General features: G+C 38.4%; 1 protein-coding gene and 1 pseudogene across 3 annotated transcripts in view; one reads left to right on the top strand and one right to left on the bottom strand.

The window, feature by feature from the left end:
• PIGN (phosphatidylinositol glycan anchor biosynthesis class N) overlaps positions 1–25,195 on the top strand; it is a 111,267-nt gene that overhangs the window by 48,011 nt on the left and 38,061 nt on the right. For all 3 annotated transcript variants that reach the window (XR_005930827.1, XM_030041907.2, XM_041118331.1), the window contains 7 exons: positions 363–418; positions 14,790–14,868; positions 17,106–17,288; positions 20,610–20,746; positions 21,786–21,885; positions 22,016–22,108; positions 23,517–23,608. Coding sequence is in view for 2 of the 3 variants with exons in the window: in XM_030041907.2 (XP_029897767.1) it covers positions 363–418; positions 14,790–14,868; positions 17,106–17,288; positions 20,610–20,746; positions 21,786–21,885; positions 22,016–22,108; positions 23,517–23,608 (740 nt within the window). In the remaining variant the exon portion in view is untranslated. The remainder of the gene's footprint in view (positions 1–362; positions 419–14,789; positions 14,869–17,105; positions 17,289–20,609; positions 20,747–21,785; positions 21,886–22,015; positions 22,109–23,516; positions 23,609–25,195) is intronic.
• On the bottom strand, positions 16,303–16,446 carry LOC115353181 (annotated as a pseudogene).

The raw sequence follows: 25,195 nt of genomic DNA, 5'->3' as shown, positions 1-25,195 counted from the left end.
ACTAGTTCCCATCTGGTATAAATAATATCAGTTTTATCAAGGGAGGTTGTCACCGAAGTCTGGTAGCACTTCTAGCCATATCTTCCCTTTACCCTGCAAACTGTAGAACTCCTTCTGTGAAAATCACTGGCTGAGGAGTGGTTTATTCTACCTACTTTAGAGCAGGTCTGGGTTTCCATGAACTCAGAGGAGTTACACGTATGGGAGTGTAACACCCAGTTTCCTGGACAATATATTGACAGTGTGATTCCATTCCTTTTCCAAAGTCTTAGAACTCTTCTGTGATTTTTAGTTTGATTCCTGATACAATTTTTAGTCTTGTTGCAACTTGCACATAATGGTTTAATGCTTTTTTTATGCAGGTTAAGATGAGTCAGAAAAAGGAAACTACACTGTCATTTCTGTTCACACCATTCAAGTAAGTGTCTGTTAAAACTATATATATTTTACCTAATTGTCTTATCACTTTGGTATTTCAGTGAGATGTAACAACAGAAATTTGGTCTCTTCAGTCTGTTTTTTAAATGATAGTGTTTATCGGACTATGAAGCTTTGCACTAGTACTCTATGCAATTAACTTCTTTTTAAAAATTCTGGTTAGAAGTAGAGTTTTTTTTAAAAAAATCTATTCCTTACTTTTAATTTTCTGTTAAGGGTTATTTGCCTAAGCTTTTTGACAATATAGCTATATATAGACTACATGGTAGTTTTCACTGACTTTTTTTTTTTTTGCTATGTTCTTTTAGCATTCCTTGGGAGATGTAAGTCCCTATAGGGTCAGGAAATACAATCTGTTCTTGTTTATATGTATATAAAAGTTGAACTAAGAATTGTTTCTTCTGTGATTTAAATTCTAATGAAAAACAAAATGCCTTGCATCCAGAAAAGAAGCTCAAAATCTTTAGAATTTATGCTGCCTAGTGTTAGTGTTTCCAGGGCTGTGAAGGACTCTCTGTAGTGATTTGTGTATCCGCAAGCTCTGTGTTCTAGTGTATGGAGCAGTTACTGACCCGCTCACCCTTCAGTCTTACCAATTAAAGCTGCTTTTTCCTCTTTCTTTCCCCCTCAAAAGGTTTGTGAAAGCTTTGCTATGGGTGCACGAGATACTGTTCAATTCAGCTTTCAGTTTGTGGAGTGCTCTGAAAGTGCTTTGTCACAAAGAGCAGCTGTTTTCCTCTGGGAAATAAAACTGATGTTAATTAAGATCTTTAAATCATAGGAGCAGTAAAAAGTGCTTGAATCTCTTCCTGTGAAGTACGTTTAATCGCTAAATAAGATTGCTGTCTTTCTGAACAGAGATCTACTGTGTTATTTTATACCACTAGCTTCTTCAAAGGGAAGGGTTCAAGACAGTCTCAGACACGAGTCAAGTCAATCTTGGGTACATAATGAATGTTAAGATCAAATTGTGATTAAGAATGACAGGTGCATTATCAAAGAATTTACTGATCTGTATGGAACAAAAATGCCATATGGAAAGGATGGTCAGTCATCTTTGATTCTGTGGGGAAGAAGATTAGTTTGATTTCACAGCTCTTGTTTAAATTTTACCTTTCCCCAAGAAATAAGATTGATTATGTAAATAGGATGTATTTTTCTTAATGCTAAATTTATCTTTTAAGGAACTGAGTGTTATTGGTTGACTTACGGACTAGTGTCTATTTTTTTATGATATGTTGGATTGTTTTAAGTGGAAATGCCTGAGACATTCATCTCTGAAAATATGACTAAAACTTGGTATGAACATGTTGTTACTTTGGTATGGTCCATTGCAAAAATAAATTTATTTTACTTTCTTTAGGTATTCTTAAAACTTTCCTGAATCAGAATTTGGGTTAATGGTCCTTCCAGGAAAGGTTTTTGTATGAGACCAGAATAATTCCTGGGATGTGTGAATTACCTTAAAAAGGTGCCTATGCTTGCATGTTTTATGGGTAAAGACTTTCTTTGGTTCCTCAAGATGATGTTGTTTATCTTCACTCTAGGAAAACCGAAGATGACTCATAGCACACATTAATGCAAATACTCATCCACGGTGTGCTGGGTGGGGGGGAGTTTGCCCAGTTTCTAATTAGTCTTCACGACTCTCCTTGACTTTCAAAACTTGGCACATGTCTGGGAAGCCACCAAGGGGCCTTGACCAACCAGTTACTAATAGTTGGGATGAAGTGGTTGAACACCAGCTTATTTTTAAGCAGACAAGTAACTTCCTAGTGCTTCAGCTTGCAGGAACTGAAGGAAAACCTCAGGTAGTTTAAGACATGATCTGTTTACAGATCTATACCTTCCTTCACATGAGGTGACTGACTGTGTGTGAGCGGTGAACAGGAGCCTGGGCTTCACCTGCAAGTCATGATCTGATGCATTAGTGTAAAGCAACCCTCATCAGTTCTTAAAAAAATTTTGCTTGAATCAGAGTGAGATACTGAGGGAAAGGCATGTACCCCCTTCTGCTGACTTTACTGTGACACTGGTTTCTTTGGTGGTAGATAAAATGGTACAGAAGGGTACAGTTACTCTACCTTTTTCAGGAGAAGTTAAAAAGGCAAAGTTGGGGATAGCTTGCTCCTGTATCTGGAGCAAGAGATCTGTTGGTATACTGTGCTAAGTTTCAGAGTAATTGGTAATGATATGGAGATTGCATTTCTGCACAGCTATACGCTATTTGGACCTGTCAGCCCAGGTTTAACAGGAGGCTTGCCCGCTAATTTGTGTTAAACTGTGGTTGACCTTGACCGCTGCTGCAGCTGAGCACGGTTCTGTGCTGTGTTTCCACTAGGCACTACTGTCCTTTCATTAAGTCAAGAATAGCTTCTTCCACCACTGTTCACTGATTTGAGTTGTACAATGGAGTTATATCTTTTTCTAATCCTTGTGGTGCCTGAAATCTGTAACTTGAAGCTCAGAAAGTGTGTGCTCCAGCATAATGCTTTATTCCTTCTTGGTTTATTGGAGGTTAGTGAAGCATAATTCATGTCTGAACTGCTTTGGGACCATCAAGTTTATGCAGAAATTGAAAATATAAATATTCTGTTTGGGAATATCACAGGGTTTTTTTGTATATTTCAGCACCTTGATAACCTGAAAATGAACAAAGATATCTCTAAGAATTGCCTTTCTTGAATTATTTAGATTAAATTATGTGGTTGAATAGAGTCTGTGTAACAGAAACATAGCTATGATTTCCAGAAGAAATCTGAAGCTAAAATTCAGATTGAGACATTCTGGTTTCAGAGAAGTTGATGCAATCACTATTGAAGATGTATTTATCTGGAAGAGGGGCAATATGTTCACAAATAACGTGTTCTGTAGAAACTACAACTTAACCTCAGCTTAATTTTTCAGCCAGAAATAGTATTTAAAAGTTTAATATCCTCTGAAGAAAATCCTGTTTCCAAGCTTGATTTTCAAATGTTTTATTACCAAGTGACTAGAAAACTGTTCATGACCTTCAGATGCAATGACTTAAAAACTAGTGTTGAGTGGTATGTTGAATATATTGCATCAAAAGCATTAAGCTAGTTCATATATATATTAGAAGCCTATTTTTACTCATTTACACAACACTGGCAACAGAGAAAGTTTCTTGAATTGATACAAGGCTTCTGATTTCCACAGGGAATCTCATCCCTAGTAGAAGTGTGGCTGGCACAATGGGCAGGGAGTGAAGGAGGCCATTAGACATGTGCCCTTTCCTGCTTGGATCTAAACTTCATCTCTCTGAAATCCATCTGTCAAGTGTATAATGATGAGGAGAATGGAGCTGATCATTGTGTTGTGTGATGGACACTTCAATAGTGTCTACTTGACCAGGGTTTGAGGCAGATTAAAATGTGGGTAGCTGTATCTATTAATAAGGATGTGTCTGGCTGCCAGTAATACCGTTTTCATTTTGTCAGAGTGCCTTCATCAAGGAACAAATTTGTGTAAAAGCGTATCTTGATGCTACCTGTGAAGCTGTTGGGAATACTTTTCAGAAGGAGCTCAGCTGCAAGCGTCTGCTGATTGTGCAAGGCAAGGTGCACAGCCTGTGCCCGGGGGAATGAATATGCAGGAGCAGAGAGCATCCCTTGCTTGTCTGGAAGTTACCTGCAAGGCTGATATTGAATAATTGTTCAGAATACTTATCAGCAATTCCTGTTGGATACGTGGAGGGATTTATTGTCTGAAATGAGTTTCCTTCCCGCTTCCTTCCACTCCCTACCTTTTTTCCCTGCTATGAAAGACCTTTCAAAAATTATTTGCTTAGCAAAATCAGATGCTTTTCTTATCACAGTTCTGAGACATAGGCACAATGCTTGTACCTTTATGTGTAAGAAAGGCAGGTACCAAGATGCCAGATGCTTTGAAGGAAGAGTGAGGGAGGACAAATCTGAAGATTGCTGACAGAGGAAAACTGATGTCCAGAGTAGTGAACTATCTTATTAGCTTTCTGACCATTTGATGTGCCTTAAGGCAACAGCAGAGCTGGCACAGTTCAAAGAGGAGTGTGCCAAGGGGCCAGATGCTACTGTTGCAAAAACATTCCCAAAGCTAGCATCTCTGGGCTGTGAAAGTAATCCTACAAGGAGTAGCAGGAGGACCATTGTAGTGAGGTGAGTAGATGGGACATCAGTTGTTGTGCTAAAATCCTCTTAACCGATTAATGCAATTTGATTATCCCAACAGGTACTAGAGATTTAGCATATTAAATTACATAAAAGCACAGGAGTGCTTTTTGTGTATGCCTGGTGTATACAGTGCTTTCAGGGAAGACTCTTCTTCCAGCTGTTCAGGTTCTGGTGCCTCACAGTAAGACGGCAGGAGCAGTAGCTTAAGAATCATATTAAAAAAAAAAAAAAAAAAAAGATGCGCAGCTGAATTATAATCAGTGCTTGCTTTCTACTAGCTGTGCTTTTTTGTTGAATGTCTTGAGCAGTTTATATCAATAAGGGTTTTTTTTTAACAGGAAACAGCTTAAGTATCTTAAAGTCAAGTTTGTATCTTCTCATATATGAAAAAATCCCATACCATGTTGATGCTGCATTTTTTAAGTAACTTAATTGTTTGAATACTACATTTTAATCATTCCCAAATACTTATTTTTTGTGTATAATCAAGTTATAACTTGCATAGTTATATAGAAAGTCACTGCATTTTTTATGTGCAGTGTACAGCTATTTAATAAAAATGTGTCTCTCCCTCACTGCATGAAAACGTAACTCTTTCACTTTCCTCTGCCCTCTAGTATGCACTGAGATATAACTCCCTTAAACATTTGCATGGATTTGATGCAAGGAAGTATCGGTTGTGCATCATATATTTATCATGGTGATAGAAAAGAAAATAGTTCTTTCCTAATGTAGAGCATCTTTGAAGATGTACAGCAACTTCAAAGAAATGCCATATGCACTCTTTTTTCTTCCTTTCTCTGACTGGAGATAGAGCACTACATTGTTCCCTCTGTCTGATAGCCTTTCAAAACTTAAATAATAGGTATTTCCACAAAATTGACTTTTGGAGCAACGTGAAATAAGTGATTTCTCCTCCACCATTAAGTGGGGCAGGGTCCCTTAAAATGTCAGTAAACATAATACATCCTTTGAAGCATCCTATTCTTGTTTTGTTTAAATAAATGTCATTTGCAAGATATTTGTGATACACTTGATAAGGCATTGCAAGAGCAAACATTAAGGATTGAATGTCAGGAGGAAAGGGTGAAGCTATTGCAGTAAGGAAGGGTATTTTTAACAGCAATTACTCTCCCTGTCCATTTGTCTGCAGAGGAACCTTGATTTAGCAGAGGCACTGATTTATCAGGGAAGACATTTCAGCCCCTTTATCCTGTGATCAAGAGTGAGGGACAGCAGCTTCTGTCAACTTCTAGTGAACCCTGGAAAGGCAGCCAACTTTTTCTTTCTCCACTTTGTTTCCACTGTGTTACCCGGTGGGAATCTAGGCATCAGCCTGCTTCTGGGGCAGCTGGTACAAGCAGCCCAGTATGGGCACCTTTAGCCTGTTGGTGTCAAGGAGGTAGACTGGCAGCCCTCTCCCCTCCACCCTTCGCTTTAGGAACCTGTGTATATACGTATGAACAAAAAGTAGAAATGCAGTGCTATAGAGACAAAAGTGCTCAAATGGAAATAATGGCTTCATATTATTTAAAAAAAACCCAAAAACCTGATTGAATAGTATATGTATTATCTCTTTAGGGAGAAATCAATGCCCGTGCTATAAAATGCGTGTTCTTTGGCAAAAATGTCAGCTTCTCTTTCACTGAATGGGCTCTGTCTGAAGTACTCTGTTAAACGCTGCTCAGGGAGGATGCAATCCTCTTAGAAAGCAGGCATCCTGCTGGTCTCGAGTTTCAGCAGCACACTCAGGAGCTTTTAGTTTGTACATGAAAAGCTTACTGGCAGCAGCTTCTGCGCAGGAGGACCAGGCATAATTGGATTTACTATCAAGTAGGAAGTAGGTAAGGTCTTTAGAAGGAGCTAAGAGGCTAATGTATAAGATAAAATATCACAAGATTTATATGTATTTCTCTATTTCCTTGTACAAATCCCTTTGGCCTTTTCTTGGAACTTGTGCGGCTTCATGTAGTGAGGGTGAGGGAGGGTGTACAGGCAGGTGGTGGGGTGGGATGGGCAGAGGATGTTCTGCACCAGGGCATGAGGTAAGAGAGTGCAGGGGTCTTTCTGGATCCCAAGAAGAAAGGCCCGATAACAAATAGCTTAATAAATTAGCTGTTTTAATAAGATAAAATAAAAAGAAGAATACAGATAGCAAGTAAATCATACATCCCTTCAGATGCAGGTTACCGTGCATTCGCGCAGCATCAGATGGAGCCCAGGTGGGTTTTCCCATGGTGTTGCACAGGTCTTGTCTGTGGAGGGGTTCCCTCTTTTTGGTCATTCAAGCTCTTATACGATTTTCTTGCAAGAAATCAACCCTAATAATAATTTCTACTGTCAGAATGGAGGTTCACGTGAGAACTTCTAGATAAAGATGAGGACAGGCAGGCACTGTAATTGCTGGTACAGAGTGGGAGCTGCCTGCAGCCTCCTCGGTTACTACAAGCTGGCTGGCTTTGTCCTGTGGCCAAGGGTTTGTGCAGCACAGCTTGGAGCCACGCCGGACAGGTAGCACAGGCCTGGGCCTACTCAGGTTAACTGTCACGTGGATCACTGACTCCTTGATGTACAATGGTCTCCTGGTCAGGATCAGTACGGGGGGCCTGCCCAAACATGTGTTTCGGTGGCTGTGGGGCCCCCACTATTAGGTACCTGCCCACACACAGCACAAGCTGCCTGCTCTGGAGGCACCTGGTTGGAAAATGATAGCTACGGTTTAGGTTTGGCACATGGGATCACTGAGCAGAAGAGGACCTGTGGCACAACTTTACATATCTACGACGCTGCAGATATCTAGATCCAGCTCAATGTATGACATAAATCCATCACACATTTTGCAGAGGTGAGGGCTGACTTACAGCATGGGTAGGGCGTTGTTGTTTAGAGTCAGCACATGTCCCCTGCTGTACTGAAATAGAAGAGATTTTAAAAATGGTGCATTTCCTTTCCTTCAAGGATCTTCATCTTCTCTATTAAGCAGTTTCCCTTTCCGAGGCTGCTGCATCATGTCTTGCTGGCTCTCCAGGCAAAACTCCTGCCCCTGCTAGATCCCTGCTTCCAGTCTCTCAGGCAGCTTCAGCGTGTGGCATCCTCCCTCCTGACCTCTGGTTGTCCGAAGCTCTTGCCGTAGTATAGTAGGTCGCATGCAAAATCTGCTGTTTGCAGCCCAGTTATCTTAATTGTTTCTCTGTTCAGTGAATCGGCAGCTGACAGTTGGATTGCCCGCTCTTTTTTCTTTCATCTCTGCTATCTAAAGGATTTACATAAATATCCTAAGGCACTTCGCTGTTGAATATGCAAATGTGCTGCATCAGGGTCACTGATTTGTGGAAATTAAAAGGCTATTTTAATTTCTAGGACTTCACAGTCCAGGGTTAGACCATTAGCAGTCAGACCACTTCCTGCGGTTTCACTGATGTCCCACTGTTTCCTCCTTTGCTTGTTTATAAATCTGAATGCAAAAGCATATGTGTACTGGTAAGTTTTTGCAATGTGTCAGTAAAGATGCTTTTTGCTATCTTTGACATGTGGAAGTGTGTGTCCCCTCCCTTCATTTCATTATGCTTTAAAGAACAAAAACCTCAGAACTTAAACTAGGAGCTTCTTATTGACTTTCTTACTCCTTTCTTTTGGAGTGTCTGATGCATGCAGTGGTGCTTTTTAATGCTTCTTAAAAGAAAAAAAGTTGCAAAGATAACTAAGTACAACCCTACAGCTAGACTGGCTGATTTACAATCTGACATGCTAGTCAGAAAATCCAGAAACACAACAACCTACTTCAAATTTAGACACTCCAAGACTGAAACTCCTGGCAGTGGAACAGCAGGAGAAAAGAGAGTAGATCACATCAGGAGAGGGCATATTGAGGATCCTGGGCTTTAAGAAGCCATAATAAACCCTTTAGTGTAGGTTTATGTGGAGTACCTTTTCTTTAAGAAAGCATAGCTTTAGCACACTAAAAACATCGCTATAATTTTTTTATCTGTAAACTACATGCATCTTGTTTCTGAACTATGAAAATCAAGTTTTGTAGGACTTGCCTGTTCCAGTAGCTTACCTGAAAATATTTTGGTAAACAATTAAAATTCAGGCCATCTAAACAGATTGAGGATCACTAAGTTACCCACCAAATCGTTTAATCTTTGAAACTTTACTCTTTGATCAAAACTAAAACACATGCAAAGGACTGTCTCTGTATCTCATATTATGTGTTTTCAGTCTGTCTTTGGCAGATACAGTAAAACAATTCTTTCTTTTGAGTAGGTACATTTAAAGAACTGGAATTGAACACATTCTGAAAACGGGAAAAATAAGCTTATAGCAATTAAAATTCATGTAGACACATAATTTGGTAAAGTCCATAGAACTGTGACACATTTTTTTCCTGATCATTGCCCCTAGTAGCATCATGTACTCTGCACAGCAGGTTCAACAAAAAGTAAACATCATGGTTCCAGACTTTGATTTTTGAAATATTATTTGGTTGATTTTTCCATGTTTTGCTGAATGAACTCATGACTTTGCATCACTTGCCATTCACTTACTTTCTGATGGTTCTCTGCTGTTGATGGAGAAGTGGGGAGGTTTTATATTGTGCCTTTCATTCTGCTCCTACAAGGCTGTGCGCCACACCTTCAAAAGAAATGACAGAGCAATAAATTTAGGCTAGTTTGTGATTGCACTATTGCTAATATCAAGTCTCTGCACTCACGGGTTGCTAGCTGGGGTGAATTTGATGTGGAGCAGGAATAACCATGCAATCATGTTTCTGCTAAATTAATAGTGTTCGATGCAAGATCTGTGTTTCTACTTTCCCATTACCCACCTGATGCTTTCTGGGGTGCTGTCTCTGTTGTATGGTGGGAATGTTTGAAGGCAGCTCTCATGAGACGCTGACTTTGGTTTTGAAGGCTGTTGCTACTCTGAAAAAGGCTTCGAAAAAGTGTTGTTTGATTACTTGTATAACTTTTGAATAGCAGCCCTGCAAAAACATCAGGCCAGTCTTACATTTGCACTTTCAAGCTGCCATTTTGCCAGCAGCGATGTGGATCAAAGCAGTAACAGTGGGTCCTGTAAGTACTATTTCAGCTGATTGCAGAATTGCTGGACTGGAAGGCATCTTTCCTCCTTAGTATGGCCCTCTCACAGCAGGATAGGTGGTAACAGAGTTTGAACATACTCAGCTGCTTCTGTTGCTGGCAGCTTTCTCCCATGGTGAGAGCAGCGAGGCACTGCGCTGGCCCCCTCAGTGTCCAAGTGGCAGGAGGACAGGGGTGGGTGGCAGAGGCTGGGGGATAGCGCCAGTGGAGGAGCTTCACGGTGAGAGGGGCAACGTTGACCTGGGCGATTTCTTTCAGGTTGCAAGTTACTAAGATGCCGGGGATCTTCTTTCTGGAGAAGAGGACAAGAACCTGTGACTGCTCAGCCTTTGGCAGAAGAGGTTGCTCGAGTTGTTTAAACAGTGGCGGTCTGATGCCTCTTTTACTGCTAACAGTTTTGGAGTTAGAAATTTCATAGCAAAGCAAGTGAGAAGGTCTGCCTTATGTGGTGTTCAGGAGAAGGTAATCCATAAAAAATCCTAGCAGGCTTTATTCAGATGGCCTTGCTCCATCTTGGGGCTACCACGAGGTTCAAGGGATGTATATCCTTATCCTCTAGCTTTTTTAGTTTTGCATCAACAGGAGTTGGTCCTTTTCTCCCCATCCCCCAAAGAGCCAGTGTGAAAAGTTAGAAGACTGATGTCTGCTGAGCAGCTGCTTCTGATTTGTTGCTGGATATGGGTGATAGAAATGCAATTACTATGTCTTCTGCAAATCTTGCTGCTCTCAAAGGCTTGTAGGATGCACAGTATTATTTTTTTTTCTGATGGGAAGAGTGAAAAGGTGGTGATAGAAGGATGTAGATGTGCATGGTGCTGACAATAGTCAGGTGTGTGGAGTTTTTCTGTGGAGTGAAGCAGCTGAAATACATGTGTTTTCATCTGATAGTGAGCTAGACAAAGATCTCAGCCTTTCTCTTTATACATCGCATTTGCAGGTCTGTGATGCTTCCTTGACTTTCATTATTAAATCTGCAGCATTTTAAGTGTTAAACTAGTGCAGATCCAAAGGGGTTACTTTTTATAGTATAATTCTGGAAAATCGACTGTACAATAAAATTAATATAAAACATTAGCCAAATTACCAGGCATAATAAAATTAACAAACTAGCAGTGGTGGATACAGATGTATTTGCAAGACGTCTTCTTCTGTTCCAAGATTTTTATTTCATGGTTTGACTGCAGCATACTACCTATGCCGTTGGGGATGGTAATTTCACTAGTGTGATGATAAACAAGACTCACTGGCCAGAAAGAGGTCCCCTTGACATTGCTATAGTGAACATACTTCATCACAGTCTTGTTGTTAGTGCTGTCAAATAGCTTAGCTTCTATGAAGCGTGAATGATGTGTTGGAAAGATTAATTTTGTCAGGTATACTTATGAAAAGCGTAGCTAACGTCTCAGAAGGAATAGTTTACAAGCACTTGCATGATTAGCCCAATTGTTTTGTTTCATAATTAATTATGTTTATTCATGGATGAAGCTGTGATTTCTGTCTGGAACTAGAAAGTGTATCTCTGATAGCCATTGTGAAAAACAAAATTACTCTTTTAGAACCACCATCATTTTCTGTGAAGAATGTAATCTTAAGTCTTTAGAGTCCTGATGATACTGTGAATGCATGTGTGTTTATAATATGTGTGACCACAGAGTTCTTGGGTTTTCTTTTAAGGTAACCTCAGAGTACTACACTTTACAGTGCATGTGTTTTGCAGTACTTTCAAGATAAGAATAGGAGGACAGAGTTGAGTCCACTGACTGAATTCTCTTTGTGTGTATTTGTTAATTAATAGGACAGGTATTTTTGTGTTATGGAAAAAGACTTTTGATTTTACTAGTCAAGGCTATTCATCTCGAATTTGGTAGAATTGGATTTTGGTGATGGGTACATACATACCTTAGTTTTCTATATAGAGTTCAGAATCTTTCTAATAATGATCAGTAAATTCACTTCATTACTACTAATATTAATTGCATGGATGTGTGCATTAAGTGACCTCAAGAATACATTGACGAGCTAGTAGTGCCTCTGGCACATAGCATACTAAAACACAGGCAAGTAATTCTGATATCAGAGTTTATTCTTTTCTAATGCTATCTGTCCTGTATTTGAAACCTTTTAAATAGTTTAAGTTAAAATTGAGCAGTGCTAAGGATAGTTCAAGCTTTAACTTCTCAGATTTAAATTCTCCTTGTGGTTTTGTTGTCGAGTGAGTCTTGTAGGTTTTATAGAATCACCATTTCTAAAGTTCCTGACTTCTTTCTATAGGCAACTTTTCACTTCTGTTCATGTCTCAGCTTTGTCTCTTTATGCTTTCTGCTACACCTAGCAAGGGGCTCCTTTCAAATCTCCCATCTCCTTTGTCAGCTTTAGGAAGTGAATGGGAGTCCTCAATGGGTGATAAACTGCTTATTGGTGAACTATACCCATTCCTTAACTGAAAGGTAATCAGCATACTTGGTAGCTCTTATTTCTAGTCTGGTGTGAAATGCAAAAATTCTCTAATCACTTCTTTGAGTTTTTGTTTAATACAGAGGCAAAAAAATATCTTAAGATGACGATCAACCCTTGCATTCAGGTTGAAACCTGCGTTTTGATACAGTTATGTATGAACAGTCCTTAGTTTCTTGTGGAATTCATAAACTTCACAAAACCAATCTGTAGACAATTGTAAATTCAGCATCTTGAAAAGCGTGCATATGGAAGTAAGGTAATATGTGTGGTATGATGTTAGCTATTGAAAATTAACAACGCATCTACTAATGGTAACCCCATTTGACAAAATAATTGCCTTCTGCATTTGACTTGCTGAAGCTTTACTCTTTAAAACCCCCATTTATTCTGTTACACCATCCATGTACAGAGATCCCAGGTGCTGTCATCTAGGAAGGAATAGGTAAAGACTATTGTTCATTAATAATAAATGTTTCATTGAGAGTAAAAAGATAATTAAGGGGTTTATAGCTAAATGACTAAAGATATAAAGTGAAAGATAATTTTAGCATATTAAAAATTTGCATTGAATTTGACAAGGAAAAAGTCCACAGAAAATAGTGTGTGTAAAACAATAAAAATGAGAAAGTGAACATAGGAACATCTTGTATATATTTAAGTCCTAAATAAAGCTGATTAACATTTATTCCAGATTTTTTAAAATCCTTACCTAAAAGCTAAGATAACTTTTTTTCCCCTCCTATTAATCTCCACACATGGTGAAAACTCCCACCTTGGTTTGGTGTTTTGCTCCCTTTTCCCTGCCAAAAAATTTAGCAAAACTTGAGGCTTACAGATTTCCTTGAGGCAGTACTTGGGTCTGGTTTGCATATTTGAAGAATTGTTTTTAACTTAAGTCATCATCAGCCTCGGTATGCACTTGCTGGCTGCATACTAGTAGCCCTCAGCTTGTGGAGCTGTAAGGTTGGCTTTCATAGGGATGTGTCATGGAGGTGCAGGAACAACCTGCACTTTCTCTTACTCTTCTATTTTTCAACTCTGTTTTCTAAAATCCTCTGTTCTCTGCCCAAAGTTAAGGTGATCAAACACTTACCATCACCTTGTCATCATCTTTTCCTCCGTTCTTCCTTTTCCATTGGACCCCTCTCTTCCTACCTGTTTATAGATACCATCCCTCAATTCTTTTTTAGATTGAACAGAGTCAAACATTTTTTAATACAGTTGTTTCGCTTACTCTTCTCAAAAGCAAGATACATTGCTGCTTCTATTATCCAATTTTTTAGAAGACTCCTGCACAATCCTGCTGTGCTCTGAACTCAAGAAAATGGTATCAAAATATACCAGGATGTGATTAGTAATAAAAATTCAGGTTGTTCAGGCCTAGAATCCTTTTAATATATATCAGGGCTCAAAAGATGATATGTCTGTATTGTTGATGATGTATCAACTGCTGCTGGGTTGCAGGCAGAAGTGGTTCCCAAGTGTTTGGGGGCTGCAGGAATGAGCATTTCCATGCAGTAGTTGCATAAGATTAAGACTTGCCCCTGTGGTTCAGCTGAGTGACCACACAGGTGATTGCTGCCAATTTAAATAGTAGGAGTGAGACCCCAGGGCCCGTCCTGATTTGGCACAGCCTGAAACATGAAATTGGTGGTTGTGTATGAGGTTGTGAAGGAGTGCATCCGAAGGAGGGAGGCATGCGACTCGGCCATCATGTGCTGGGGATGCTGAGGAGAAGATGCTGTGCCACAGCAGTTTTGTGGAAGGCGTGAAGGAAAACTGCTGTATGCATTCATCAGCTAACAGAAAGTTGTGACCCATGATAGTTTGGTGCCTAGAGTGACAGTGACTGTGTTGTGGCTTATAACCTGCCCAGGGTAAGCCTGGGATCCTCTGGCCTGCCAGCGTCCTTAACTTGGGAAAAAAAAAGGTACAGGAAAAATGGCTCCTTCCCCCTTCATTTGGTGGAGGTTGGTTGACTGGCTTCTTTCTCCATGTTGCTGCTTTCTGTAAGGGAAGAACTGCTACAATTATTTAGGTTGATCTCAAATTCATTAAAATCAAGGAGGTTTTTGTCACTGACCTCAGTGTAGCCGGGTAACTGCATTATCACCTGCTCTGGGGACTCTGCTAACAGCTCCCTCCGTAACAGGAGACAAACTCTTATTTTTCAAAGAGAAGATTGTTAGGCATCACCTACTGTTAGTGTGGAACCTGACCAATTTGTCCTTTGCTGACAGGTTTATGAACTGCTTATAACCATCTATCAAATCAATTGAATTGCTTAATTCTTGTATGTCTAGTGCTTCTTGTCCAGAGCAACGGTCAATAATAATGCACATAAGAGATAATTTTCAGCAGTATTAGATGTGAACACCTACATAAAAGAAACATTTCTTAATGCAAAGATCTTGGGATAAGTTAGACAGCAGCAGTGTTGACACAAGTGTGAAGATGAATGTAGAGGAATGGATTAGTTCCAATTACCTCTAATGAAGTTCAGAATATTTTGGTATGTTTCATTCCAGAGTAATTTTTTTATTACAGAGTTAATTTTTTCTGCCTCTCCCTCTGCTCTTGAAAAGAAGAAATGTTAATATCTCTTTATGTTGTTGTACAGACCACTTTCTGATTCTGAACAGATCAACTTTTTAAAGAAAACGAGACTATATATTCAGCAACAGAAGTACGATGAAGCGGTAAGTCTGGTTTTGCTATATGCCTTCTAGAAACTTTTTACAGGAACTTTTATTATATATATAAATATTTAGATTTTTTTAACTTGAAACTGGGAAATACAACCTTTTTCCTTCCTTATGATGCACTTCTCATTAACACAAAATCCCACTGTAAGTCTCCAAAATTTTGCATTTTGACATCAGTTCTAATGAATAATACTGACTTGCTATATTTTTTCTCATACTTCTTAAACTGTTACTATTCCATAGTATACTAACAGACAGTATATGTTTTTATTTTCCACTGTAGAAAAGGGTATATTGAGAGAGAAACTGAGGAATGTAATTCATGTTCACACTTCTTAGGCTGTTAGCTGCACGGAAAAAAGTATGATGTCTTGCGCTATCATAGATCCTGCTTTGTTTTTTTCTTTTACATGAACCAGCTGTTCTTGTTTTTAATTTCACATTTGAGTTTGTCAGAGACTGGGAGCCATGTGTGGAATCGTTCTGTGCTTCCCAGTTCCAGTATTATTTTCCTAAGCATTTGCTGCCACTCACTGTGCAACAGGGTACTCGATGGGTGCAGTTCACCAGTGCTTGTATTCTGACATTCACAGAAATAATTTGTAGAGCTAAATGATAAAAAGAAGTCTTTCATTTTAACAGGTTTAGTTTGGTCACTGATTTTATGTTTACAAAGTACATGAAAAACTGGAATATGTAAGATTACATTTAACCTGCCAGATGCATGGAAGAATAATTCCATTATGTGTTAGGGTTCAGCTCTTCTTTTTCCCCAATACGTTTCTCAGGGTAATAAATTACTATTTTATGCACAGGACAGCTAAATCTATTTTATACCTTATACCTTTTTATTTACCTCATTGTAAATTGGAAATAACTCAGTTTAAATCAATGGATCTATTTTGCTGTGGGAGAAGGCTTTCTTTTTGGTTTTCTAATACTACTACTTGGCTGTCACACATTTACTTATAGGAGATATTTTATACATTTCAGCAGCAGAACCTGTGAGTTTGTGGTATTGGTTATATGTAAATTTTACCCCTTGTTCACTTGAGTGCCCCATGTGTTCAGGTTCCTTCTTGATCACTAACACATCGGGCTTGTGCCTGTTGCCCTGCTTATCCTCAGCTTCCTATATCGCAATGCAGAAAGGTTGGTGCATTACCAGCTGCTGGGGTATAGATGATTCTTTGCCTCCTCAGCTCTGCAGCTCTTTGCATTGCAAATGTGCGTTCATAATTGTACCCTCAGGAGTGACGTGATTTTGGGTGAGTTTGCCCATTGGCAGACTTGTGATCTCTTCAGTAGTTGACACATCTTTTTCTGTTGATTGTTGCTGTTAAGTCCCAATTGGATACCTGGATATATAAAGAAACATCGTCATGTATGCTCAACCTATTATACTCTTCCTTACAGATCTTTTAATCACCAGAGAATCCTCTGGGACCACAAATTACACAGCTGAGCTTACCATCTTTGGGTAAATCACAGGGGTCAGCACACCTCTGTGTAAGGAATGATATGGTGGGAAAACCCACTGTCTTTATCATGGTGTCTCCCCAGTGAAGGTACTGAGTAAGGGGACCTGTGATTAGGCTCAATACAACCCTTCTTGTGTCCAAATGATTTGCATCCCGAGAGCCCCAGGCAGCTGCTTTGTGAATGAAACTGGGGCTCCCTTCGGTCTGAATTCACCTCTGGTGCTTAGGCAAGGCGCTGGGGTTATCAGGTGTTACTGAAGTGGAGGACATCAAACCACAGGAAGCGGGAATTTCAGGCTGTGGAGAGTCACCATGTTTCAGCTGCATCCATAAGACTCCTCCTGCGTAAATGTTGTGCCTTCAGAAGCACGTGACTGTTTTTTTGGGGGTGTTACTTATACTGGAATGTATATATGGTCAAATGCTCATGGGAAAAACAGGTGGCATGCATGGTAGTAGGTGGTGGTCGAGGAGTGCTATCTGTGTAGCTTTCACCATCTGACCACTGTCATGGCCAGGGGGGATGACGAAGGAGCCAAATAATGGTTGACTTCATGTCCAGCAGGAGTCCAAAGCAGTGTGTACTCCAGCAGTTGGTGCTGGCCAAAACATTATACCTCAGAGCAGAGAGGACACACGTGCCAAGAGAGGCGGAGCTGCTTGAGCTCCAGTTGCTGTCAGTTAAGTTGATTTCTGGAATGGAGCTTACGCTATTCTAAACTGTTGCTTATATGTTTTGTCTGCCTCTAGGTATCTCTGTGCAAAACCCTGATTAACCTTGCTTTGGAAGGCTTGTCTTATTACCATACTTACGATAGATTATTCCTGGGTCTAAGTATTGCAGTGGGTTTTGTGGGCTGGACAACTTACGTGATTTTGGTCATTATCAAGACCCACACCAATTTGACCAAGACTGTCCAGGCTAATAACAAGGTAGGTCGGAAACATGCAATGATTTTTTACTATCAGTTTTCAGCATTATATGTATGCTCAGTCTCTCTGTGTGGGACAAATTGCACACCTTCCACTTCTTTTGACTACATGTGGAAAGTGGCAAGCTGTGGAGTTTTCTAGCTACTGTAATCCTGTGTAGCATTACTACTTGGTCCATTTATTAGGATCAGTATTCCTAAGCCGTATAAGTCTGAGTATGCAATATTGTGCTTTCTCAGTTGCTTCCTTCCTACAGCTGTGCATTTCACTAGACGCTAATGCAAGTGTAAGCCAACATAGTGATTTAAAACTATTAGAGGGACTGTCTTTAACCAGAAGTCAATTTTCAGCATTAATTGTGGTAAAGTCAGCACTCTGTTGTATTACTTGTTTAGAAGAATACAGACTTCAGGCTTCCATTTTGATTTTTGTTCTTTACTGGAAGGCCAAAAAGAAATTAACATGTAAATTATTTTATTCCTGTCCTCTTCGGCAATGTGAAATCAGTTTTCAGAAGCTGTGCAGTCCAATCAAGGCATTTTTAAAATATATAACCTGTTTCAATAGAAAGGTGAACTGTGGTTTCACAGATCAGCTTGCTGTCTTGCTCTTTGTGATTTGCAAGGGTGCAGCAGAAGACACCAAAGATGAAGGAAGTTCACTTTGACAAGTTTATTATGGTTTGATTTTTCACAAAGTACGAAATCCGAGGAAATTAATTTACTTTCAGTTACTCATCAGGAAAAGAGATACCTCAAAATGGTAAACAGGCAAAAAGCTAGCATTTCACTGAAGGTTTAAAACCTTGTGGGGGGGAATCTCCTAAACTTCAAGAATTTGTTTCAGAATAAAAGAAATTGTTTCATTTAGTAATGTAAATGAGAATGAGCACTTACTTAGCATCTTTACTGCCTTCAGTATATTACTCTGAGAAAATCCTTATCATGCTATCTTGAGGTTTTTACTACTGGCTGAAATGAGATAATCTTGGCCTTTAATGAAAATGATCAAACAAAATTGAAATGGAAAATATTCATAAGTGCGGTACTGCATGATTTACATTTTCTTTCATCAAATAACTAAGAAGAAATAATCCAAGATGCATGTTATGTTAGATATGAACAAAATAATTACAATAAATAGACTGGATATTGGGCATATTAATAACTATATTAAGCAAAAACTTCACGTTTTTAGTTGACATCAGATTTTCATTTGGTATATTTTATTTTACTTGTTGAAGACAACTTTTATGCTAGTGATGCTGGCAGAAAAAAAATTAGGTTTCTTAGTTCTTTGTCTGTAGAATTTTTCTTTCCTCAGTTTCAGGAAGAGGCCTTTTTCTGTAGTGTCTTTTTAGTGTTCCTATTACTTAGGGAATCACAGAGTGAGGCTAATGCTTCATATATGAAAGTTATTTGGTTTATAGCTAATATTGGAGCTACTTAAAGAATATTTCGGAGAAACTAATCTACCATTCACTAATAGTCTTCTGCAAAGCACAGCCTTATAAAACCTGAAAGGAGCCTTTGAATAATGAAACTGCATATCCTGTATATATCATCTTTAAAAGTTTTTTGGCTTCTTACAATGCATATGAAAAACCTTTTTTTCTTTTAGAGTAGTCTGTTGTTTTACTTTGCAAGAAGCCTAACCGTTTAATCTATTTTTAAACATCCACAGAAAATGCAAATCTGGTTTCCATTTTCAATGCATGACCAACTAGATAGGACTCTATAATATTTATGTCTCTATATGGAATAAAATGTTGATTGCATGTGTTTAGTCATTCAGTGATAAATTATATTGTATGCATATCGTATCTATACATATTCATTCTGTCTATATATCAACAAATGTAAACTTTAACACTAATAAAACAAAATTGCATTAGGTCAGCTTTCTATATGACATATTTTTGCTTACTTTAATGGTATATCTTAACAGAAATTCTGTTTTTAAAATCATTTAGAACTTGCATTTGCTGTCAGTTTAGATCAAGGCAGTTGTATGTCAGTTAAAGGATGGGGTGGATACGACCCAGAAAAAATGTTAACCCGCCTATGTGAACTGCTAATTGAATGTCTTTTCTTCTAAGCATATTTAACATAGTCGCATATCTGTCTACACAAGTCATTCAAAGAAACTGCATTCATGTGGAAGAAAACACTGTCTTCAGTCATTACCTACACAATACACTAAAGACTGCTCAGTCACTAAAGGTTCCTTTGCTATGTCAAGTTGTAATATGTAAAGATAAAATTGTTTATTTATAGGTTGTACATAATCTTCCCTTACCAGTAATTCTACTGATAACTGAATGTCCCTAAATAAGGAAGAGTAGTTCAACGACCAGGTAAAAGGCAGATGCAGAGTGATTGTTTAAATGTTCCTCTTTGCACAAACAAGAGATTGCTGCTTCCTGATGATTAAGGATCTGAGATTACCCAGTTTTTAAATTTCCTTTCTGTCTTTGATGTTCCTCCTTACAGCGCTCTCAGTCCGAGAACGTGTGTCTTTGAGTACATGGTAGGGAGAACGTTTTAATCTCATGTCTTTTTTTTTTTTTTTCACCCCCTTCCCCAGAAAAGCCCAAAGCTGGCGTTGTAGGTCAGGATTAAATATAATGACAGTTCTAGCTATGCTACGAACCTTTTAGTGCCATGCAACTCTAGGCCTCTGTTATATTTTGAAATTGTAGGTTCTCTGAGTAAGGCTGTCTCTCCTGTGGAGGGTAGGTTGCAAGGCTCCTTCAGTAGCTGTCCCTAGATCCTGAAGAGTTGGATTTTTTCCAGTAGGAGTTAATGTTTCATATTTTACTCTAATTAGTTATCTTACAAATGTCTCAAGCAGGAGGAGGAAACACGCGCTAATGGATTTTTTCATTAAACATTTTGACCGTAATGCTATGAACTTGAACTCAAAAGGTTATGCTCCAAGTCTGTTTTTAGAATCAAAATTTAAGAGAGTTCTTTTTTCCAAGACTCTTAGCATCTCTGACTTCCACTGGATTTCAAGTATCCATTGAACATAAATAACATTGCATACATTGGGCTTCAAGATTGTACAAGTGTGCTTGCCTGTGCAGTTTTTACTGCAGGACCTTATGTAGAGACATATTTAGAATTAGATCTTCAAATGCTACTGTTGTTTTTTTTTTCATCTGGCTGGAAACAGTGTACAGAGTTGTGTACATAGACACAGGGCAGCTTGAGCGGCTGTGTTAAAATAACATTTGCTTTACTATGTAACTAACAAATGGAAAATAGTGTGTAGATTAAAACATTTTACTGCTGTTTCAGGAAGCCATTTATTTTTCAGGAATCTACTGTTCTCTTCTACGGTTTTGCCTGTGTTGGAATGATAATAGCTTTTTTCCTGTTGATTCAAACAAGTCCTTGGACATACTACGTATACTGTCTCTTGCCAGTACCAGTATGGTATGCAGTTGTGAGAGAGTAAGTAAAGAATACATTTCACAAATAATGTTTTATAAAAACAGGTCTGTGCTTCCTTTTTGTTGATAATTAAATTTTTCCCATAAGTTTGGGAGAAAAAGTGAGATATAATTTTATTAAACTTTCTGAAATGCTTCCTGAGACATTCCAGAGGACTGTGGTTTATATTTCACTTGACATATAGTTTCCAAACTGACTGATACAGCTGCCAATTCTAGAAGATATCTCTTCTATTAGCAAAAGTAAACCAATGTCTTTCCAAGTTGAACTGTTTTTAGTACTCTTGTAACTGTAGCAAAGGGGTGCTAAAATCCTGGGCAAATACCTGTAGCAGCTGTTGTAAAATGGGACAGGTTGTTCCTTTTCCTCAGTAATTTTGAAATAGTCTGATCCTGCAAAGTGTCAAGTATGCTGAACTCCAGCTGCTTTTGGACAGCATGTGCTGGTCATGTTGAGGATTGTGTTCTGATATTGAAACAAACTTGTCTTGTTTGGGTCTCCTTTTAATCTAAATCCAAAAATACTTGTTAACTTCTGATTTCTGTTACTTACCTAATCTACTGGCAATTCTGTAGATACCAACTTGGTATTATTCAGAGAAAATGAGACCAACTGCAGTTAGATAATGAGCTGCCCCATAAAACATTGGAAAAGCTAACTGGGGATTTTTTTCTCTCTAAAGCTTTTGAATGTGTTTCATCAGTTATGACAGACATTAAGCACAGCATAAGCAAAAATGTTCATAAACTCAGAGTCTATTTGGATAAAGAATAATCTGAAGCTTGTCCAAATACTGGTGAAGATGTGCCAGAAATAGGAGGGAAAAAGCTGGAGGGTTTTATTGTAGATTTTATATCAAGTAACACCAGGCAGAAGGAGCTTAGGCCATCACCCACTCTGTTTCTAAACAGCCAGCAGGATCAGCAATACCTGAATCATTTCTTGTGCTCTGGCCACCTCCTCACCCTTCAAAGGCAAAATCCTATGTTATTTCTGTTTTTTAAAAATAATTATTATCTTGTTCCATCATTTTGAACAGACTTCCGGTTATTCAAGACCTTGCCACGAATCTCTTGTCACTTCATCTCGGTCAGTCTATAGGATTTCTCTTGGTTTGTACGCTGGGAATTGAAATACTAGTAAGTATTTTATTCATATGTATCAACAGCGTATCTCATTGCTAGCATTCTACCTCTTTGAGAAATTGTAAGTTTTATTAATGTGCTTATTTTTCAGTCTTCTGTTGGATTTTAATTTTTTTTTTATTAGGTCTTCAGCTTTTTCTACCGCTCTACACTTACTGTTGGTCTTCTCGTCTTTGCTGGCTGGCCAGTAATCACACAGCTGTGTGTTCAAGCAAAGGTACTGTATTGCTTTGCTTAAAAAGAACATTTTAAGTGGCTAACAGCTAATTGCATCTTAGGATGTTGGGACTGGTCTCTTTGGAATGCTGCTTTAGATTCTTGTTCAGTTATGCTCTTATTCTGATCTCTGTCATAAACAGCATGTAGCAAGGCAGGGGAGTTTAATATGATCTGGATAGATATACAGGATAAGTAGTAAGACTGCTTAAGAATTTTGGGGTAGCTATGAGTTAGCTATCAGTTTTCTGTTGTTAATGATAACTAAAAAATGCTTGACTGAAAATCATATGAAATGCACATCAGTTAGCAAATTGTCATGGTGACAAAAGTGTTGACATGCATGATTGGTGAAAGTGATACCATTTAAGTAATATGATCATTTCTTGAAAAAAAAAATTGAAGATAACTGGAAAACGCTTGTCAATTCCATTATTGTCTGCAATCAGCTGGCACATACTGTTCCTCAGAGGCGGCTTTCTGTAGTGTTTTTCCCAGGAAAAAAGTCCACTTTTGTAGATATGAGTGTGAAGTGGCACAACCTTTAATGTAAGCAACATTTTTTTCCATTAGTTTATTCAAACATCTCTTATTTCACAGGATACCTGAAAGCTAAAGTTCTAGAGTAACTTTAATATTTTAATTAAAAAAAATTGGAGTCAAATTGCTAAGTCTTGCTCTGCAAAAACTGTCTAGATGGAGGCTTGTATTTGTTTATTTACAATTTTTTTTTTTGTATTTGAGTAATAAAGTAACTTGTCTTAAAGCTGGGTATACACAGAAGATGTTTCGTTGCACTGAAAAATTCCTTTCAGGAATTTGAATCTGACTTGAGCTTGAAAACTTTTAAATGATGTAGCTCTTGATGTCTTTATTTAAAGTAAAATACCTAGGATGGTTATTTTTTCTTCCTAGCAAAGAATTTAGAGAACTACTTAGATGATTATGGTTGTTAAATCAAATGGCATTCAGATTCAAAGACTGGAAAATGTTACCATATTGCTAGAGAATAGGTGATTAGTTAGCTGCTGCAGACTTCTGATGAGATTAGTTTTACTCCTTTCTTCCATAAGGTTACTCATCAGCTTTATGGCAACTGCAATGTGTGTGAAGGCCACACTTTGAGAAAGTGCTTTAAAGTATAAGCTTAGCTTTAATTCTTATTGTCTTTGATAGGATTTTGACAGCTGTGTAAATGAGACTCTTTTCTGTATTAAATTGAAGTGCTGTAATACCAATGACCCTGTGCCCTTTTTTCAGTTAATTTTAGTCTTGATAGATGCAGGGGGGGTTTGCCTGTGGGAGATGCTAGTAGCTGTTAGTAGTTCGCTGAAGTATACTTTTTTCTGATTAGACGATTGTCTGCCCCCATGACCTCCAGAAAATCCCATTTGTTTTTCTTCTTTTAGACAAGAGCATTGATCTGGACTCTTCTGTGTGTGCTCCTGGCAATATTTCCTTTAATGCCTGTTGTAGGAAGAGAACCAAACATTCCTATGGTGTAAGAACCACATCTTGTTCTTTAAACTTTTTGTTTCCCTCTTTGATATTCAAAATTTAGGCTGCCTTTTGATATATGTGAGGAATTGTATTATTGAAAGCTGGCTAAGACAGGTATTGAAATTCAGAATTTAAATAACATGATTATAGAGACCTCAGTTATTCACTAATGTGAATGAGAATAGACTTTTAATTCTTTTGCCACATCCATTTGCTCTTTGCATTCTTCAGTAATTTCTTGTCAAGGGAAACATTTCTTCCAATACAAAAATTTGCAAATTTTACATGAAAATGAAGGTCATCATTAAAGGAGGAGCTTCACTGGGGTGCAAACATGGTAAATAGCACTGACATGTGAATAAGAACATTTATTCAAAAGCAATTTACTTTGTCTGAATTCCTCCATCTAATTTTGAATAATCTGTCTTCAAATAGTACTCTGTACCTAATGAGATATTCAGGGAAATAGAACAAATAGTATAGGCAGAGCTTTCTTCTTCCTTGGTATCTCCTTTGTCTCTTCTTTTTCCACTTCTGCTTCTCTGTTCTGCATTTTCCTTTCTGGTGTTGCCTGTCTGATTTTCTATAGTTGTTGATTTGCATCTTTTTTCTCGTGCATCTTTGTCGTCTGTCCCTCTCCTCTTGTGAGCTACGCTTTCATCATACAAGCATTCTCTCCTATCTGGATGCAATCCAGGTGGTTGGCCTGAAAGCGTTAGGCTTGTGGTATCATTGTAGTTGCTGCAGAGAGAGACTTGAATTGACCTTGACTGCAACGGCTCCTTCTGCTGTCTGGCAGAAGATACTGTGCCCCATCAGACCCAGGGTGCCTGATCCTCAGTAATATATGGGATTTGAGCAGTAATATATGATTGCAGATAGAATTATGAGCCCAGATATTTCCAAAATTATTGACATTCTGCCTCAGTATTTTTCACTGTGATTTAAATCTATCTGTTGGAAACCCTTCTTAGTCTTGATGGTTGGGCACATTAGAAATATTCAGGACTGATTTGCTTTGGCTGTATTACAATCTCTCAGCTGTATGTACATGTGTATGTATTCTACTGGGCCAAACTGAGGGGTTTTTATTCTTTAGAACATTTGAGCACAGCTTAGAAATCAAAATGGAACTAAATTACCTTCAGATCTTCCTTCCTGATGCTTCTTTACATTCACCTTACCAAGGCTCTACATCTTCCTATTTATTCTTCTAATAAAACGTTGTACCTCTGAAACAGTTTGCGCCTCTCTGAATCTTGTCAAGGGAGTTTTGAAGCTGAAAAAGCTTGAAGCAAGAATTAAAAATATATGTGCAAGTAACACTTTAGGATATTGAAGATAAGGAGATGCTGGGAGAGAAGATACAGGAGGCAGAAATTAGAGTGCCAGTGAGAAATAGGTGCATTTATTAAATCTGTTCTTGAGCAGTGGCACTGTCTGTCAGGTCAGGGCTTCTTCAGTACATAAACAAAACTTACATGGTATGAACAGGGAGCTCCTGACTCAACTCAGTTGTAAAAAGGAAACATACAGGAGTTGAAAGCAGGGTCAGATGACCCAGGAGGAACATGGAGATGCTGTCTGA

The sequence above is a fragment of the Aquila chrysaetos genome, chromosome 18 (genome assembly GCF_900496995.4).
Source record: "Aquila chrysaetos chrysaetos chromosome 18, bAquChr1.4, whole genome shotgun sequence".
Taxonomy (NCBI): Eukaryota; Metazoa; Chordata; class Aves; order Accipitriformes; family Accipitridae; genus Aquila; species Aquila chrysaetos.
The sequence above is the reverse complement of the archived record's forward strand: the minus strand, read 5'-3'. Positions and strand labels throughout refer to the sequence as shown.